This window comes from Lytechinus variegatus, chromosome 7, assembly GCF_018143015.1.
Source record: "Lytechinus variegatus isolate NC3 chromosome 7, Lvar_3.0, whole genome shotgun sequence".
Classification (NCBI taxonomy): Eukaryota; Metazoa; Echinodermata; class Echinoidea; order Temnopleuroida; family Toxopneustidae; genus Lytechinus; species Lytechinus variegatus.
The window spans coordinates 28,343,147-28,364,742 of NC_054746.1; the positions used below are offsets into that span (position 1 = coordinate 28,343,147).

General features: G+C 34.2%; 1 protein-coding gene across 1 annotated transcript; it reads right to left on the bottom strand.

Annotated features, from left to right (window-relative positions):
- Positions 1 to 1,304: 1,304 nt before the first annotated feature.
- On the bottom strand, positions 1,305 to 20,591 carry LOC121418900 (cell wall protein DAN4-like). The gene is made up of 6 exons (XM_041613092.1): positions 20,197 to 20,591; positions 15,889 to 16,174; positions 14,757 to 15,231; positions 9,109 to 9,137; positions 2,494 to 2,628; positions 1,305 to 1,796 (listed from the first exon to the last, which is right to left on the bottom strand). The coding sequence occupies exons 2-6, from the start codon at positions 16,105 to 16,107 to the stop codon at positions 1,731 to 1,733; spliced, it is 924 nt and encodes a 307-aa protein (XP_041469026.1). The 5' UTR covers positions 16,108 to 16,174; positions 20,197 to 20,591; the 3' UTR covers positions 1,305 to 1,730.
- Between the last annotated feature and the right edge of the window lie 1,005 nt (positions 20,592 to 21,596).

Genomic DNA, 21,596 nt, shown 5'->3' on the forward strand with positions numbered 1-21,596 from the left:
TTGGTTACCGTAAAATTTATTGAGATTTATAAGTAATTATGACAATTTAAATTAAATTAAACTTTCATAATCATGATGCTGTGTTAATTCACATATGTGACCCACTTCTTTTGACCTCTGACCTTGAACTTGCATTTTGGAGACAGCAAAAAATACTTCCAAATGATAGCGGACTGAACATTTGAATTAGTAAATCTCTAAATTTTTTAGATTAGTCATACTTTCGGTCACAAACATGACCAAGAATGACCCTGTAAAGTAGCTGACCCCGTGTTTTTGTTCTACATGAACTGGTTTATCCTATTTTAACATAGTGGGAGTGTATCCCTAATCAAATGATGACAGATAACAAAAACTGGATTTCATCTCTTGAATTTGATCAAAATTATTGAAAATTTAATTCAACAAGTCTTTTGAAAAAATCTGTGTAACTTTAAAGGCCAAGTCCACCCCTGAAAAACATTGATTTGGATAAATATAGAAAAATCAAACTAGCATAACGCTGAAGATTACATCAAAATCGGATGTAAAATAGGAAAGTTATGACATTTTAAAGTTTTGCTTAATTTTTCACAATATGACATGCAAATGAGACAGATTCAGATATTTTTATTGTCCAATTGCGATCAAGTACAAATGGAAATTTAATTTGTTCGTCAACGATGTCCCTCACCATTTTTTTTCTATTGTTTGAATCATACAATATTTCATTTTTTACGGATTTGACAGTAAGGACCAACTTGACTGAACCATTTAGCATTAAACAATGTGAATTCCATATGTCCAGGGAGGAATTATTCCACTTGACAATGAGAAAATTAGAATATTTCATACCATAAAATACAACAGAAATAGTGAGTGGATGACGTCATCAGTCTCCTCATTTGCATACCGACCAGGATGTGCAAAATTAAGCGAAACTTTAAAATGTCAGAACTGTCGTATTTTATGAAATTTTCAGTGTTATGCTTATTGGATTTCCTCCTTTTATTCAAATCAACTTTTTGTTGGTGCAGACTTGTCCTTTAATAGAGCTGTATGAAACCCAGCCTACATTACACAACAAATTGTGCACTTCTAACAGTGTACACCAAAGAAATAAAAACAAATGTTTAGTAGCCAGCAGAGCAATAATGCAATAACTAATAAAAACAGTCTCAATTTGGGGATGTAAAACCTCAACTATGCAAATTCTGTGAACCACTTCAACATCATTTTCATTTCAGCTTTATTCATTAAAACCAAAATGAATTGCGGCAGTAAATGAGAGAAAAGATAAGCCTGTGCCACATTTTGATCAGGAATCCTGCTTGAACAGGGTGAAACCACATGCTCCTACAACATTTGCTCCTGTCCCGATATCTCACATGTATGTCCTATTCTGGAAACAATCCCCATGTTATCAAATCTATGCTTGCCATCTTGTGGCTAAAACTGTGAATTCGGTCAACCTCTGTTCCTAAAATATGATCCATTTCCCCAACTAGAAGAGAACAAGAATGCTGTTCTGGATGACAGACTTCTGAAGCTGTTGATGTTCTTGATGTACCTGTCCAATTGAAGCATCTGGAGGAACTGGTAGTAAGAGCTCTGAAGAGTACAGGGAGGATAGATGTAGGTCAGGTTGACAGGCCTTCAAGGTTGTTGATGTCCTTCACATAATTGTCCCATTGTTGCATCCACTACCAATCATATTCACGGATTGTTCAGTTCATTGTGACCCTACAACCCTAGAACTCATCCTCTGAGCTGTCGGCTAGTAGCATTACCCTGTCATTGCTTGTCATTCTATGCACCTGGGCAGAATTAATAAAAAAAAGTGAAGAGGGCTATTAGTTTAGATCATAGAAATTTAATTTGTGTATCTCTTTTCATTCTTGGAGTAAAAAGCAACATTTTGTCATAAGAAAACTCTGGCAAAAACATTGTCAGAGTTTTTTTATTCATGCTACAAGCCCCTGGTTTAAAAAATAAGTTCCATTTAGAATAATATTTGAATTGGAATGTAGACTTATAAAATACAAGTTGACCTGTAGTCAGCATACATGTACCAACAAACATTTTGTTTTTAGTTGTGAGTCTGTGAAACTGGAAACGGCCCCTGAATGTTTATTAACAAAGATACATTTTCAGAAGGAAAAGGCAATTACATGTATCTGTACCATGCACATTTTATGTCCAATCAAGTTTGGAAGAATTAGGTTGGACATCAGATTCATGATATTCACCACAGATACAAACCCACAAAAAGTAGGGATTAGAGGGATGAAACATTTCAGGTGGAGAAACAGATGTGTGTACATGTATAACACATGTTTAGAGAAAATAATTTTTTTCTTAAACCTGCAGTAACTTATTGGATCAAAAGCAACAGGTGGCATTTCTTATATTGAAATACAGAAATATAATTCAAAAGTAACTATGAATATATTATTGACACAATGATTTATAAAGTACCAACACGTCAATATGAAAATCCATGCAATATCTCACCCCATTTCTACTTGACTTGGCTGCTCTATTTGATCCTCTCCTTGAGCAATAGCAATAAGCAACAGCTATGATAATCACAGAAAATGCAGTTCCCACCGCTATAGGAAGCAGGATTTTACCTGTAAAACTGTTACCCTGTTTGAAGAGACAAAAATGATACAAATTTGATTATTTGAAAATTTTAGTTAAAAATACCTTGTGCTAAAAAAAAAATCAGATTTAGGCATAATGTAAATGTAATGAGCACAGACAAAAAATTACATGTAAACTACATGTATCTCCATGAAAGAAACAAGTGGAACCATATCAGCTCTTAAGATTTATTCAGAAATGCAGTTTTGAATCCATGGTTTAGTTTTTTCAACTTGTATACAAGAAAGCATCGCAGTGCCCTATCCAGATTGAAGCTTGCTGCTAAGGTTATCATTAATGAGTCCACTGATCTGAATTCATGAATCCATTCTTGGTTTTGATGTACCTAACAGAGGTGTGCCCCCACTTTTGAAATTGAAGACCTTTTTTTTGCGTGTCAAATATTTTTCTACGAATAAATTGCTCCCCCCTTGGGAAAATCCTGGATCAGCCCCCCTGCTAAAAGTGGAATTATTCATAGCAACCCATGTGGTAAAAGTGTGCATTCATCAATGGACTCTTTAGTTTAAGTCACGGTTTTGAAACCACAGATTAAAACCACATTTGTGAATTCCGTTCTTTGAGATATATTAAAGGTCAAGCCCACAGCAGAAAAATGTAGGTTTGTATAAATAAAGATCAAACTAGCATAACGCTGAAAATTTCATCAAAATCGGATGTAAAATAAGATAGTTGTGACATTTTAAAGTTTTGCTTATTTTTTACAAAACAGTTATATGCACAACTCAGTGGCATGCAAGTGAGACAGACGATGATACCCTTCACTCAATATTTTTGTTTTTTATTGTTTGAAATATATTATATTGCATTTTTTACAGATTTGACAATAAGGACCAACCTGACTGAACCATATGGTATTAAGCAACGGTAATTCTATACATATTAGGAACTAATTATTGTTTCACTTCACAATGGGGAGGAAATTAGAATATTTCATATAATAAAACACAAAAGAAATAGTGGATGATGTCATCAGTCTCCTCATTTGAATACTGACCAGGATGTCCATATGTTTTGTGAAATTAAGCAAAACTTTATAAAATGTCATAGCTTTCTTATTTTACATCCGATACTGATGAAATTTTCAGCAATATGCTGATTTGATTTTTCTCTATTCAAATCAACATTTTCCTGGGGTGGACTTGACCTTTAAAAGAGGAAAATGGATCCCATCTAAGAATATAGCCATATATTCTTCTACATGTACATGTATCTCTATCTCCATATACCTAAGGCTTGAAAAACAAAACATTTTAACTGAAACCTTATACATGTAATCCATGGAGGAAACAAATAATGACTGAAGAACGCTTTGATACATGTAATGTGCATACACTTCTATTCTTAGCTTGTAAAATGATTTTTCAGCCAATAGTCCGCCAGATTTAGTCATTTTCAATAAGCCAATGGTTATAGTACAACCAACACCCCTTATACCATAGTTCCATATAAAAAAAAAAAACCTTTGCCTCTCTACTGATTGTGCCAGATGGCAGTTTGCCTGTGTATACATACATTTTATTGTTTGTCTGTCTGCACTCTACAACACAACGTAAATACCTAATAACTAATTAGCATCCAATCTTTCAATTTCTTGAACAGGGTGCATGGATACTGGATATTAATAGTTTTAATTAAAGTTTATTTTTTAATACTTTCTATTGATTTAGAGGTTATTACTGTCTCAAGTATTAAGTATTAGTGACTCAATTTGTACGTGATTCCCATTAGTCAATTAGTGATTCCCATTAGTCCAACTGTTCGATGGACATGAGAAATTGTAACACTTTTGTGAAATAATTGTGTGAAAATGACCAAAAGGTGTACATGATATGTAAGATTTTTCATTTGGAAGACCTGGAATCATCCCAAGCCCAATTTTCTAATTGATCATATTATGTAGGGTCACTGTTACACTGCATATTCGTGTTAACATCAATTTGATTCAACAGATAGGCCTACACCTTATAATAAATAAATTACATGTACAGTGCAAAAATGCTAGCTCTCACTCTACTCAAAAGGTATGTAGCCTAAATGTAACTAAGGCCTTGTCATATTTGGCATGGTTCCTTGTATAGATCCATGGTTTCATTTCATTACGTGTTTTAGAAATTTGATTTGCCACTGTATTTCCTTGAATGTTTCCTGTTAACACCCAAATACACAGGAGTTCCAGACAAAAACATACAGTATGAAAAATATGTAACATGCCTCTGCTAGCCTCACTGTAATTTGCTTGAAAACAACTACTACGTGTAGTAAATCAAAAATAAATTTTTCGAGCATAAAATACATTCCAGGATTGTTAATTTAATTCTTAACCTATTGTTATACCAAGGTTTTATAGGCCTACATGTACCTGACTGCTAAAAAAGCACGAATGCCTGTGAGCAAGCAACCAGGGGACCAATGGCTTAAGGTCCTGAGGATAAATGCCTTACTACCCCCACTCTACCAACTGAGCACCTCCCGAAAATTGATACTGGTAACATGACATGGTAGTCAAATGGCCGTTGACCTTGTCCATGTGACCTTGAAAGAAGGGAGTCTAGCGAGTAGCGACAATAAGTTTGAAATATCCTTTCTGGAATTCTGTTTCAAATTTATCTAAGATGTAAACAGAAAAAACTATTAGTAATTTCCATTGTGCAAAGAAATCTGTTCTGCCCCTCCGACAGATTAACCTATGTCCAAGATTCAAGAAATAGAAATATTTAGAAATATAAATAACCTACATACCTACATGTATCTCACCCTATGGTCTTTGATTCAAACTTAATAAGCATAATTTACTTTCGAGTCGAAAACGCAGCCCACTAGCATCACCTATTCATGCCAGCCGAAAAAAGGCTGACATAAATAGATAATAAACAAGACCAGCATACAGCTTAAAGGTTAGCTGGGGGTTATGGTATGTTGTAGAGTCTTGTGTGTGCATGTTTATTGTTATGTAGATGTGATGACATCATCATGTAATGACATCATCATCACATGACTAGTCACATGTTCTGTTATGTGTGTTACTGTACACTGGCCTTGCTTGCTCACTGCCTCCAACCTTTTAGCAAGCAATGCATTTCTTATATACTCCAACAAAATGATAAGCAAACTTTTAGATAGTTGATGAAGAAACCACCACGTCATGGTTTAACTTCCCTAAATCTCATGCATAAACATAATGTTTGACAATAGACTTTAGTGCTTTCATCCAATAGGCAGAGAGAAGGTGAGAATCCTTTTATAATGCATTCATGAATACAAATTAGGAATTCATTACTAAGGAGACTTGAATTCACAATGACCGGTTGAGTTTAGGTATTGAAATTTTAAGACTACAATGGCTGTAATGTATCAAAGCAAGCTTCATTAAACCTCAATGAATGCATGATTCATGACTGTTGCTAGGTCAGATACTTAACTGTTAATAGCTAATTTCACATACCGTATCATGCATATCTTTCAGAGGAAGAATGCATTGCTCATGGCTGTTGCTAGGTCAGGAAAAGTTGTTACAAGGTTTGGCAAAGTAATATATAGATTGGCCATTATTCCATTGGGCCTCATGCCCAAGATAACTTGAATATGCTATGGTTCATGGGGAAATGTGTTTCACAGTCAATGGGGCTGCACTACAGGGGCTATGCTACAGGGGCAGCAGGGGTGATTCCCCCACAAAACACTAAAAATATGATCAAAATTTGACAATGAATAAGAAATTTATGACATCTTTAAAGTTTTGTATTATTTCGGTGAAACAGTTTTCGGCATGTCTTCATGAACATTCAATGAGCAAACTGATCACGTCATATCCCCACTTGTTCTTTTGTATTTTATTATTTGAAATTTGATTTATTAACATGTCTTCATGAACATTCAATGAGCAAACTGATCATGTCATATCCCCACTTGTTCTTTTGTATTTTATTAAATGAAATTTGATTTATTAATTTTTTTCCCTCCAAGAAAAAAAAGGATTGATAACTGATTTAGTGCATTAGATATTCGTTGCTGCAACTTTAATAATAACCTAATTTTTATATAGCGCTTTTCCCAGAATGGCCCAAAGTGCTTTACAGCATGTTATTACCCTGGTCATTGGATTCATTTCAATCCCCCACGAAAAGTGCACGATTTCAACTCCCTGGGGAGCATTCATTGCATTCATCGCAGCCTCATAATGGCACTGACAAATTCAAACATACAATATCTTTCGCATCCTACCAGGCACCCATTTAGCACCTGGGTCGAGAGTGGCAAAATTCAATAACTTTAATTGTTATCAGATTTTGATGAAATTTTCAGCCAATTGCTCTGTGAACTTTACTCTATTCATCTAGATATAAATATTTTCAGCCTGGAGTAGTACCCCTTTAAAAAGGAAAAGGAAAGATAAAGGAGGGTACCAGATAGAGAGGTTTAGATCATGTCCATTACAAATGGTGAAAGAAAAATCATGTTATCTCCCCCCTTCCACTAATCCTCCTTGTTGTCAACAGTGGAGCGCATTTGACAGTCCCACCTGCATTACGCATTTCAGCAAATATTGAATTTGAAAAGAATTACATGTAGGTCTATCTTAATAATTTTTTTAAAAGAAAGAAAAAAATAAATTGATGATAAAATCCTATTGAGCTTGCCTTTGAACTTGACAAAGACACTTGTTTTTTTTCATATCATTTGTGATATACATATCTATCATTAGAAGTGGGCTACAAACAAACTTAATTCTTATGTTCAAAGATAAAAGGTGACAGAGGTCCATAAAAAATGAAGCTGTTATCGGTGTAACTGTAACCTTCAACCTGAAAGCTGGGTCCATGGTAAAAAATATATATTACAAAAAAGGGTAAATCAAAATCAATTATTGTATTTTTTAAAGAAAGCTACAATGTAGGCTAACTGGCTAAGTAAAATAAATTGATAGAGGAACACGATGGGTGATTTCAAGTTCAGTGTTGACCTTTTGGTGTTGATGCTAGGTCAATTTTTACATAATTATTAACACCAAACATAACATGAAGATGGTCCTGAAAAGTCACTCACTAGTTGTTGAGACGTCAATAATGTGATGTGGATCAGTTTTACAAATTCTGAATAAGTTTTGGAGCAAGGGGAAGCAATTCAAACACCAATACCAAGGCCAATCAGCCAATGAATTTAATTCATCAAGTCTGTTTAGCATTACTGAGCACAGAAATTAAAAACAGATGAGAATGTCAAGAGTAAATTTGAGTATTTCTACTGAGTTTTTAGACAGAAAACAGCACTTGGGCATTCTCAAGAAAATGAATTTGATGAAATACACATTGAAATTTACTCTTGACATTTGAAAGATGAACATTTTGCCTTTTTATGTATTCACTCAGAATGCATTTAACTAAAACATATCAATTCTATTACTCAGAATGCATTTAACTAAAACATATCAATTCTATCACTCAGAATGCATTTAACTAAAACATATCAATTCTATCACTCAGAATGCACTAAAACATATCAATTCTCATTCATACACACAAGTTTATGTGAATATGTGACAAATTATCTTTTTTGTTAAAAAGGTTGTTGCTATTTTGACTTAGTAGGGGGAACTTACTTTCATGTTAATATGAGGTTATGAGTTTGTGCACAAAACTGCACATAATTTAAAACAATATACTTATTTTAATCTGAAGCATATAATGATTGTTTATTAGCATAAGAAGGGTGATATGACCATAATATTGGGAAAAGGCTTGATCTATATACTTATGGTTATGCGTTAACATACATATAGATACACTCTCAGTTCACTTTATGCGAACAACAAATTCAATTTACAAGGCAGAAATGTTACGATATGTAGCTTACATACACAGATACGAAAGCAAAAAAAGATAAAATCTAATCTTGGGCTGGGCATGGCTAGGCTCGATGCACTTGTTCAATCAGGGATAATCAACGTAAAATCAATGTGTGGGACTACACAGATGGCGAGTGACAAAGAGAGACCATATCCAAGGTTATTGAGATAATACAGCAGCCGGCTGCTGATAAAATATGGTTATATCAAAGAAACATGAGATGGGTGATGACTCATTTCTTTTGGTGTGTTTCCTCACAATTTCAATTAAATTGGATGTCTATGACTACATACAGACATACATTAAAATGGCTAAATTGTTCTGGAGTAAACAATAGCAAATAAATTCATCACATGAATGAAAATAATGAAAATGATGATAATAATAATAGTAATTATTATAATTTCATTTTTATTATTATCCTTATTATCATCATTATTATCATAATTAATATTATCATTATCATTTTTATATTATTGAATATTATCATCATTATTATTACTATTAACATCATCATCATTATTTTTATTATCATTATTATCATTTATTAATTATTATATTATCATTATTATTGTACAAATACAAAGTTCATAATAAAAATCTGCAAAGCACTTACCGAAATTCCAATTATATTCCAATCTCCACCTGAAGAGAAAGAGAAGAAAAAGATAGATATTTCTAAAATGAAAAGGTTTTTTTTTTGGGGGGGGGCACCTAGAATATCAGATGAAAGCAAAAAACAGCAATAGGCCTGTCTATGAATTTGAACAGAGTACAAAATTGAAAATTCTTTCCTACAATGAACATTACCTGCTGTTCAGTGTGTACTCTGTATACTGTACTTTTCTTGTTGCTACAACGTATGTTTACATGTTATCTTTTGGCAAATTATCAGATTGTTAAGAACAGCTGTTCTTTAAATAGTATGCATAGCATTTTAATATTTAGTAAAAAATTCATCAAACTATATCCCTGCCAAATGAAGTTTATGTATCAAGCAATTCATAAATTCAAATTAAAAGTTTTATTACAGCAGTAATTAAAAAAATTCAAATGAAGCATAGGAAATACACAAGGGCGAGGAGCCCTCATGATGGTCAAAATCAACCCTATAATTCCACCAAAATGCATGCTTTCGGGTGACCATTCTTTCTAGAGTCACCCCAAGATCTTTCACAAACAATATTCAAGATTGTTTAGAAAATCAATATTCTAACTATCGCAGAATAATGGTATATTTGCATTTACTGTATAATTGCTTGTTGCCTCTGAAAAAATATCCTTTCAAAATTCAAATAAAAGAAATAGCCTCCACAATTTTGCAATCACCGAAATGTGGGGCAAAAAAGATAACCCCTGAAAAAAAAAATATATATATACATTTCCTATCCTGTTTAAATGAGAAATTACATTACATTCTAATACATATAATTTTCACTATCTAGACCTTGTTTAATACATACTGGAAGTCCTACATGTACTCATACAGAACTACACATGGGTATTATCTGTTGTTGCCTTCATACCATACTACGACAAAGATAGTGTAAGCAATCCCTACTTTAAAGAAAAACACATAACGTATGTCGAAGGAAATTCCCCCCTGCAGATATTTTCCTCATAATCCTAATCCAATCTTGAATCACCATGGCAACAAGAGGACTCACATGCAGAGTTAACACCAAGCAAATAACATGCTCCCGATAAAGATCAGAAATTGTATCAATACAGGGTCTTTTCTTACTGAATCATAAATTTGAAAGGAGGAGGCGAGGTTTATAAACGCAGGATTGAAGCCATGACCTTCCTGAACATAAATCCATGAAATTTAATATTTCTGGCTTTGAAAATCCAAGAGCTTGAAATACATATACTTGGCATGTACGTATGTATCAACACAGTATTGCATGATACATACGTATAAATCACAAGTCAACACTTAGCATGTAGTCTAGCTCGACCAGCATCTTGTATGAAAAGGAAACCTGAATGGAAATTTTGCACTTACATGAAGCAACCATAATTGCAATGAACTTCAATTTGGGTATTTGATCATTTTGAGTTTTGCAGGAATACATCCCTTTAAATATGAGCATCCATGGAAACATAAAACCCCTTTCCTAAAGCCCTACCAGTCACTAGACATACATGTACAGTGGGTCGGAAGCAATTCATTTCACTACAAAACATATTGTCTGAGGGGAATTATCACATTAAGAATTTAGGAACATCTTCCTGTTATCCCACGAATACAGGAGCCTATCACATGGAAACCATGTTGACAGGATCATCCCTTTCCGCCAATCCAGAGAGTTAATAGATCATTTCCAATAAACAGGGTTTGAAACCATTGAGAAAGGAAGCACTATACAGTGGCAGGAAGAGTGTGACAGGCAGGAGAAAGAAAGAGTGGAAGAAAATCAAGAGGGGGATTTTGTAGCTTTTAGCACTGAAAAAAAAGAAGTGAAGGAATAACCTGTTCTCCACCAACTCCTCCCCCACACCCCTTCTCTCTCCCCACCCCCTCTGTCTACCACACATCCTCCCCCTTCTCTATCTGTCTGGATCACTTGTTGATCTCTTTATCTGGATCAAGATTATTTTGCTAAATGAAGTATCAGATTCCTTTTATGATATTTAGATTTTTCGAAAGTTGCCAAGATCAAAGTTGTATAACTGTACACCTTCTGTCTCTCATACATGTACCTGTATGAATGCTGTATGCACTATCATGACTTTTCATAATAGGTTTAGTTAAGCGGAGCAAGCAATATAGGTGGTATTAAAACCAATCAAGTTTGTCCTCTCTGACAGTTACTGAATGCACACTAGCAGTGTTCCCCATCAAACAAATGGAATGAGCACCCATGCAACCTTGCCTGTATCATTACTTAAAGGGCAAGTCCACCCCAACAAAAACTTGATTTGAATAAAAAGAGAAAAATTCAACAAGCATAATTCATCAAAATCAGATGTAAAATAAGAAAGTTATGACATTTTACAAAACAATTATATGCACATCTCGGTCGGTACGCAAATGAGGGAACTGATGACATCATTCAAGCACTATTTCTTTTGTATTTTGTTATATGAAATATGACATATTTTAATTTTCTCGTCATTGTCATGTGAAATGAAGTTTCATTCCTCCCTGAACATGTGGAATTCCATTATTTTAACATTTTGTGCTTCAGGCAAGGAGGTCCTAATCATCAAATTCGTAAAAATTGAAATATTGTATAATTAAAACAATAAAAAACAAAAGAAATAGTGAGTGACATCATTGACTCTCTCATTTGGATGTAACTGGCTCGTTCATATAACTATTTTGTTAAAAATAAGCGAAACTTTGAAATGTCATAACTTTCTTATTTTACATCCAATTTTGATGAAATTTTCAGCATTGTGCTTGTCTGATTTTTCTCTATTGATTCAAATCAACATTTTTCTGAAGTGGACTTGACCTTTACTTCAATATAGGCCTACGTATGATGTAGACCTAGATGTTGATATTTTACATCTTTTACTTATGGTTTGAACCTACATGTATATAGACTAGCACATCAATGATGTGGAGCTCATCCGGCATCTCACAACGATATTTAACACACACCCAGTTGGCACTGTAGTGAATTATATTGGTGACATAAATTGAGGATATAGAATTGAAATTGATGAAGAAATGACATACATGCTGCAGAATCATTTTTTTGTGATCTATGAACAAATTCATAATTTTCTAGCCAAATTGTCTAAACTCTGTGTATAAAGAACCTTGGTGAACCTCATGTAGCTCTCAGATAGAACAAAATAATCAAAACCAATCAACAAATAAGTATTTTTGTGAGTTTTTAAAATATATGAATAAATGAGCATATTCAATGAGTTTCAAAATTCTGTGTTGAAATTTTGTATCACTACCTCGAGCTATCATATAAGCAAACAAAATTGAAATTGATCAATAAATAAAGGAATTTTTTTTGTGTGATTTATGAATAATTACAATTGTGCATAAATTACCATAAATAATTTCCTAGAAAAAATTCAAAATTTATTGTATAAGTTAGGTGAACCTCATGCAGCTCTACCAGATGGAAGATAAAAATATAAAAATCAGTCAACAGATAAAGAAGATGCATTTTCTGTGATTTATAAATAAATTTTGCATAAATTATCACAACTTTCTACTGAAAATTTCAAAATTCTGTGTGGAAGTTTGGTGACCTTCATGAAGTTCTACCAGGGGCCCGTTGCATAAAACTTTTTACCTGAAAAAACTGAGGTTGTTTTTATCGGAGTTTTTGCCCTGTGTTAAGTCAATGGAAAAAAAATCAGACTAACCAGAGTTTTCATTTTTTACCAGAGTTTTCTTAGCTAAAAAATGTTTTATGCAACAGGCTCAAGATGGAAGAAAAAAAATCAAAATCGGTCAACAATTAAAGAAGAAGAAGCATTTTATGTGAATTTTTAAAAATACACATGAATTAACATATTTAATGAGTTTCAAAATTCTGTGTAGAAGTTTTGAATCTCCCATCTAAATGCTATCATATAAAGCAAACAGAATTGAAATCAGACTTGAAATGAGCATTTTGAAATTCAGTCCATTCAGGCATTTTCTGTGATTTATGAATTTGGATAAATCAGCATAAATAATTTTCTACTCCAAATTTAGAAATTCTGTGTAGAAGTTTGGTGAACCTCATAAGGCTCTACCAGATGGAAGCAAAAAATTAAAAATCGGTGAACAAATACAGTAGAAGAAGCATTTTTTGTGAATTTTGAAAAATGTGCATAACTTAGCATATTTAATGAGTTTTCAAACTTCTGTGTAGAAGTTTTGAATCCCCACCTATAATATAAAGCAAACAAAATTGAAATCGGACTTGAAATGGCAAAGAAGAAGCATTTTTAAAATTGTGGACAGATGACGGACGTCACGCCACGGTATAAGCTCATCGAGCCCGAAGGGCCGGATGAGCTAAAAACAGGCATACAGTAATTATCACAAGAGAAAAAAAAAAAAACACTGCAGCCTCTCGTTGACATTGAACCTTTAATAAACACTTTGTGGATTATGATGAGAAAGGCTTTTGAATCCTTTACAAGAAATGCCTTTTTGATTTGGATTTGTTGATGAATATCTGTTGCAGACAGAATTTTTCTGGAGGTTGCATGTGTCCTATTCTAAATCATAATTGCTCAGATATGCATACAAGCACAATCTAGGAGCACTGGACAGACATAGGGCACCACACCATACTGCATCTGATAATGCAAATGGATGAATGAAGTGTCAACAATGAATTAATGCACACCTTGCTACACATGTTCAAAGCCAAGTCAAGGGGCATGTAAAAGCAGAATAGGCTACTCAATCATAATTACCGACATGTGTTTGGACTTACACATCTTATTCAAACATTAACTATTGAGAGTACAAACATTAACTATTGAGAGTACAAACACTGCTTTAAATTATTTTGTTATCTTAATTCCTATATTGCACAATTCAATTATCATTCGAGTAAGCCTGACTGTTCTAATTTAATGACAGCATTTTTCTTACCTCAGGAAAATGATACACTGTACATGTTGTAGTTGGCTCTTTAAAGGTCAAGTCCACCCAGAAATATGTTGATTTGAATGAATAGAGAAAAATCGAACTAACATAATGCTGAAAATTTGATCAAAATCGGATGTAAAACAAGAAAGTTATGACATTTTAAAGTTTTGCTCATTTTCACAAAACAGTGATTATGCACAAATCAGTGACATGCAAATGAGACAGTCGATGATGTCCGTTATTATTTCTTGTTTTTTATTGTTTGAATTATACATTATATATTTTTTTACAGATTTGACAATAAGGACCAACTTGACTGAACCATATAGTATTCAACAATGCTAATACCACAGGTTCAGAGAGGAATCCATTGTTGTTTCACTTGAAAATGAGGAGAAAATTAGAATATTTCATATTTCAAATAATAAAATTCAAAAGAAAAAGTGAGTGGATGACGTCATCAGTTTTTTCATTTGCATACTGACCAGGATGTGCATAAAACTGTTTTGTGAAATTAAGCGAAACTTTAAAATGTCATAATTTTTTTATTTTACATCAAATTTTGATGAAATTTTCAGTGTGTTATGCTTGTTTGATTTTTCTTTTCATTCAAATCAACTTTTTGTTGGGGTGGACTTGTCCTTTAATTTAAAAAAGTTGGCAATTTCGAAACCACAACTTAAAAAATATATACTCACTATGTTTTGTTGTTAGGTTATCTGATATATGTGTTGATTCTCTTGTTGTTGTTGTTGTTGGAGCTCCTTGTGTTGTTGTTGTACTCCGTCTAGGTGTAGTAGTTAATGGTAATGTTACTTCGTGCACTGGAATAATTGACTGCGTTGTTGGCGTTTTAACAACTGCTGAAGTTTGGGGCGTTGTAGAACTTGATGTACTTGTACTTGGATGTGATGTAGCGGTAGATGTTGGCAATGTGGTTTTAAGTGTTGTTGGCATCGTTGATGATAGTATTGGTGTGGTCGTTGATGCAGATGATGCAATTGTAGTTTCAGATGGTATTGTTGTTTCTGCAAATGCTGTCATTGTAGGTGGCTCAGTTGATGTTACATTCACTGTTGTCGTGGTGGCTACTGATGTGGTTGTTAGATTCTGGGATGATGTTTGATATACTGTAGATGTATTTAAAGCACCTCCAGGCTGTAATGAAGGAACCTAGAAAAAAGAAACAAACAATTGATCTTGTAAAACATAGCAATATCATTTCCGAAATTATCTTGATTATGAGACAAATTATGCTCTTTTTAATCCTCATTTCATTGCACAATTTTCATGTATCTCAGAACGATTGAAATGACAACTGGTTGATCACAAAATATGCTTTTAGTGCAATTGTTATGAGAATATCAACCATCATGTTCAGAGTTCAATCATGTACTAGTTTGTACTGAGATTGTAGCCAATGTGAATATATGACATAATGTAATTCAAAAGATCCATGATCTATACCCTGCAACATACACAAGATACATCAATAATAACATTGATATCCAGTGGCATATCGACATGAGCATTGGGCATCACTCTCAGGGTGCACAATAAATGCAAAACTGAAGGGGGGAACCAAAATAAAGAATCTTGAAAAGTTTTATTTCACATACACTACCCAAACATAAGTTGAAAGATGCCCAATTTCCAGATTTTGGTAAGAGCACAATTTTTGCACTTGCATTGTGTGCTGTGAATAGAGCGATAAGTTTATTGTAAAATTTGTAACACTGGGTCTTTGGCAAATCACAATAAAATCAATAAATATCACTTGTATCTCTCAGTGTTACAGAGCCCTAAACTGTGATGCTAAGTAAGTCTCACCTCAGATGGGATTGTTGTAGAATACTGTGGCATTGCATTGGATGTAGAACTCTCATTACCAGCAGTTGTTTGGAGATCTGTTATGATATCAGTTATGTTGATTTGTAGAGTTGGCCCCGGCTCTGTAGTGATGGGCAAACCAGTTATATAACATGGTGTGGTGCATATTGTTGCCAGTAGCAAGGGTGTGTAGATCCAATGTATTCTCTCCATGGTCATGAGACTTGCATAGCCGTTATTGAAAGAAGTTTGGTGGATGGTCTCAATTGTTGTTTGGATGAAGATTCTACAAAAATAGGGAGTGGGAGAAATGACATGAAATAAATAAGCATACCTTTATATATGTAACACAACTGTACAAAATTTTATACAGTTTGGAAAGCCATATCATATGCCTATCTAGCTGTAATATGAACATGAAAAAGTTGTATACCAAAATATGACTCTTCCATCAAATTATGGAGCAGGATTAAGTTTCTAATAGTACATTTTTCGTAATGACATCTGGGGACTTATCATCTTTTTTTTTAGTCAAATAGCCAATATAGTCTCAATGCTAGAAAATTGTGATATTTGGTTTACAACCAATTTGAAACCTTCCTTAATCAAAATTATAGTAACACAATATGTAGCACATAGGACTAAGGTATACGGTAGTTCAATCAATCACTGAAACAAAGTCTTCCAGATTTGAATTCAGCTCAAGACTTCTGGTTATTAATAATAATAAGAAATCAAAACAAAGGGTTTTTACACCTAAAAGGTTTTAGTTGGGGTACATATCAGATATCTTGCCATTATGGCTAAGTAAATGGCTGCCAAAAATTACACATCTATGAAAGGCAAGCAAATCCAATTGCAAAACAAGGGGTTTCCCCAATTAGGTTCCCCTTTCAATGCGGCCTAAGCTACAAGCAGAAGTGGCTGGAAACTTCATGAATTTATTGGTATTACGACTAGTATTACGCTCATATTGTTTCTCTCGGCAATCAAGAATAAATCAAGAAATTGACACAATAACACTCAACACAATAAAAACAGAACAGAAGAGACTTGCCCGATGTTTACGCCGACATCTTGTTTCCTATTGTTCTTCCCCAACGTTACGCGTATCGTGGGTGAAGAACAATAGAAAACAAGATGGCAGCGTAAACATTGGGCAAGTCTCTTCTGTCTTTTCATATTTTTCTCATTTTTTTGATGAATTCTTGTTTGAAAAAATAAAATCCATAGCGTAGAAATGTCGGAAATGAAGTTGTATCCCATGTACATGATTTAGGGCTAGATCTTTTATAAAGTAGAAATCTCGGGGGCGAAAGTTTCAGGTTTTTTGGTGGTACACACAAATGAATACAAAGGAAGACCAGGGGCACGTTTCTCGACACTGTCATAAGTCTAACTTCTTGACTAATTCGGAGATAGTGAGCTACTTGTCCGCTAACCGTTTCACGAAGCCCTCTTTACCAAGATCGGGTACAACAACCTCACTAAATATTTATGACACCTCCGAACCTGTCATAACTTCTTTCTTAATGACGTAGTGGCATCACGTGGGTAGACTACGACATGCAAAAGTGCCGATAAATTTGAAAATTATAATCTTACGTAATCAATCATAGAGGTTAAAATTACATCCCCAAATAAGTAGGATAATGCATTCAATGATCATTGTAATACAAAGTAACTATGAAAACTGTTGGTAAAACGCCACAAAACCATTCATTTTGAAATGGTAAAATAATCTAATCGATAAAAATTCTACCACGTCAGGCCATCCATAACTGGACTTGTATTTGTCGTTTTCAGACCCTATTGACAATTGGATAAATTCTAATCTCTAATTTATGCATAGAATTTGTCAAATCGTAAGATCGGTATTTATAAAAAAAATGTTAAACTATATTTCGATGATGTTTGGAATCGTAAAATATTGTATAATTATCATAATTTTACAAATAAAACCATTTTTGGTTTACTTTCGTAAACTATTAAAATTGGATATCCCGGGGGTACCCATCTCAACGTAAACTTGTGATTTTTTAGTCATGAAATAAATTATTCATATTTCCGTTTTTCAGCAATTGAATGCCCCAGTCTTCATGGTATAAGTATGTATTATGCATAATTTACCTGTGCTATTATTTTTTAAAAGATGTAATTCCCAATTCATCACAATATTTGCAATTTCATCATAATTTTTCTTTTTGAAAATTATGCTATTTTGTGACTAAGGCTACGTCTCGTCTGCTCTTTTTACCGATAGTATCGATATCAAGGTATTTTAGTTAGGAAGCCTTTCGTGAAACAGGTTTAGTAAGATTGGAACTAACTCCGTGGTTGGTGGATAAAGATATGACTAACTTGTCCATGTGTTGAGAAACGGGCCCCTGGCTTCTTATGAGAGTCACCTTACGTTAGTAAATGATTTTTACTCTCTAGAGGCCTCCTGGCTAGGTTCAATGACCCAAGGCCAAGGCAAGGATGAACCTAGACAGGATTAACCGTCGTTTCTGGGGATTTATTCAATAATTTCTGACATTTTACTACAATCGCCATTCACCGACGGTAATGTGTTAGTGCGAGCCTGCATGTGTAATCTGGCCCGACAATTCGGAGGACGGGTTTTGTCCAGATTTTTTATTTCTTTTAGATTCTAAATGACATTATATTATCTTGATTTTCATTAGACTCTAATCTTTCTATTGATACTATGGAAAAGATATAAACTATACGTTATCAATGAGTTATTCCCCGGGTTATTCCTTATTTTTTAATTTTCTGCCGGAGAGGAAATTATGGCAGCCGTCAACGAGTTGTGCTTTTATCAAGGCTTTCCGATTAAATTTTCGATATCTTGGCCAATCAATGCGAGCGACAAGTTCCGAACGCGCACGCATATCAACATGTACAAGCGCAAAGCAGCGGCACAAATCGCGATAGGTAGCGACTGGTAAATACGTCTGTAAGGATGATGACTTCATCCAAGATGGCAACTTACGTTGACCAACGAAAGGATCGAAGATGACGATGTTTTGATCATCATTTCAAAGGAATTAGCGGTAACTGCAGTCTAAGGTACGATATTTCTGAATTTTAAACATTTTTTCGTAAATATGGATGTGATTTATTTTTCATAATGTGACATTTTATGTACAAAAAAAACGATCGGAATATCGGGTTTCCGCTGTTAGATCTAACGTTACTGCTAAAATACGTTGTCTGTACGTACGGGCCTCCAAGCTCTCTTCAGTCTATGTATTGGTGAGTGAGCCAACGCAGTTCAGCGGAACAACCAAAATACAGAGACTGAAGCTTTAGTTTTGGCATGTTTGGTCTTAGACCAAAAGCTTCGGTCTCTGTTTGGTTGGTTGTTCAGCTGAACTTCGTTGGCTTCACTCACCAAATACAGAGACCGAAGTTCTAGCGCGATCTGTACAGGGGACTCAATGGCCATATGTTTATGTAGTTAAGATCGGATAAAAGGGGGAAGTGAATTTGCGCGACAGCCGAGGTCACTGTTTTTGTTCCTTTTAACTTCATTTTTCTCTGTTTTTTGGCAATTAATGCCAAGAGGGAATATAAATTTGCATTTTGGTCGCATTAATTTTCAAAATTTTTATTCATTAAATACAAAATTTGAAGATCCCCGACGGGGGGATTCTGCATTACAAGTCCCCTAATGGTGGCTGCACGATAGCGAGCCGTCTGTGTATGGTAGTGGATCGTATTACCGAACACTTTTCATGAATTTGATCATATCAAACACATTATTCCAATAAAATTCACCAAACTTTCACCATAAATACACAAATACCTACAAAATATAAACATGCAGAAATTTTGCCGAAATTGTTTTTCATTTTTACGACATCAGCTTCCAATCGGACCCCTCTTCGCAAGTGAAATATTTTGGTCACTTGAAAAGGTATCGTATTACCGAACGTGTGTTTTCTATGGGAAAAGTTGGAAAAACAACCAAGTCACTGATGAGCTATTTTGACCATATTTTATTGTTTTGAGGATATAAAGACTTCGAAATTGTGTTTTTGATAATTTTTCATCATTTTTCTATTTAAGTTCCCTTTGGAAGGAAGTTGCAAAGGTTTGTTGAGCGTATTTGATTATTTTCTGATGCATATGATGCACGCGTTCGGTAAAACAAGGCCGGTCGGTAATACAATCACTCACTATTAACTATACTCCTCGAAACAGACGGCTGCCAGCTGTCTAGTTTGGTCTAGGATCATCCTCCTAGCGCCTAGTAGGATGAACCACTTTCAATAACACAAACATTGACAAAAAGCTTACCAGATAGATTTCTTCTTTTCTTCGAAATTTAAAAAGACCGTCAAAGTCTTAAGATCCGAGTGCTGGAAATCTTACTGCCTGGCTTAGCCGGTACCCCCTTCTTGACGCTCCCTCAACTCCCCGGCCGGGCCGCAGTCGACAGTCCGTCCTCTTGACTCTAGTCTTATTTAGCGTTGCTCGGCAAAGGAAATTAAGAACATGGACAAACATTGGTGGCTTTAGCCCTTGATTTGGTTGTCAGCGAATGGTGATAAGTCTTCAGTTATCTAAAGCAACAATTTCTGATCGTGCAAGGTTAGGCTTAACACAGATTAGAAGGCAATTTTCAGTAAATTTCAACAGCGTAGTGACTGGGTGAGAGTGATCAGCTGACTTGTTGAATAGTTTGATCAAATTTTGTACACGTTATCGCTTATGGTATCTTTGAAGACTGAATAAATGGAAATAGGGGGACTAGTTATGAAAAATCATTTTTTTAAACCGTTTGCTTGCTTTTTGTTTTGCTTGTTAAAAATCAGCACTCGGATTATTTCTTTGAATTGACACAGGCATGTACGTTAGAGTGAAAATGATTCATCCAATAAAGTGTCCAATCCCTAAATTCATGCTCATCATTGACTAATTGGCCATATTGTATCAGTGTTAACGAATAATTTTCCAACCTTTCGTGTACTCTAATAATCAATCCGAATTATCTTTCCATCTGTCTGTCTCCGTCTATTTCTCTCTCTCTCTTTCTTCTCTCACTTTCCTCCCTAGCCTCTCCTCTCAGTTCTTTCTCGTACTGACCAAAGAGTTCCCTTTTTTCCACCATACTCTCCTCTTCCCATCTCTTATCTCTCCCTCTCTCTTAATTATTATCTCTCCCTCTCAATTGTTCATGACCTCCATATATTTCCGTTTGCCTTTCTCCTTCCCTTCTATGATCTAATCCACTTTATTTATTTATTTATTCATTTATTTATTTATTTATTTATTTATTTATTCATTCATTCATTCATTCATTCATTTATTTATTTATTTATTTATTTATTTATTTATTTATTCATTTATTTATTTATTTATTTCACATCTTTATACAGGGTAACCAATGCAGCTATACACGATAAAAACCTTAACAAAGATAAAAAGCTGGTTTGCAATTGGGCCCTGTTAATCAAAGTACATACAAATTATAAAGTACATAATATGCAAAATATACAAGAAATAAACCTTTAAAAATCCCAATCCTCATCACAAACACACAGAAGCACCCAAACCCACACACACACCCCATTACACTCTGCAGACTCTTTACTTACTTGTAACATATAATAAATTCAACATTATGATTACATATTGACATAAGCGAAAACAAATTTTACAAATAAGATACAATTAAGATACAAAATGATGTGGGA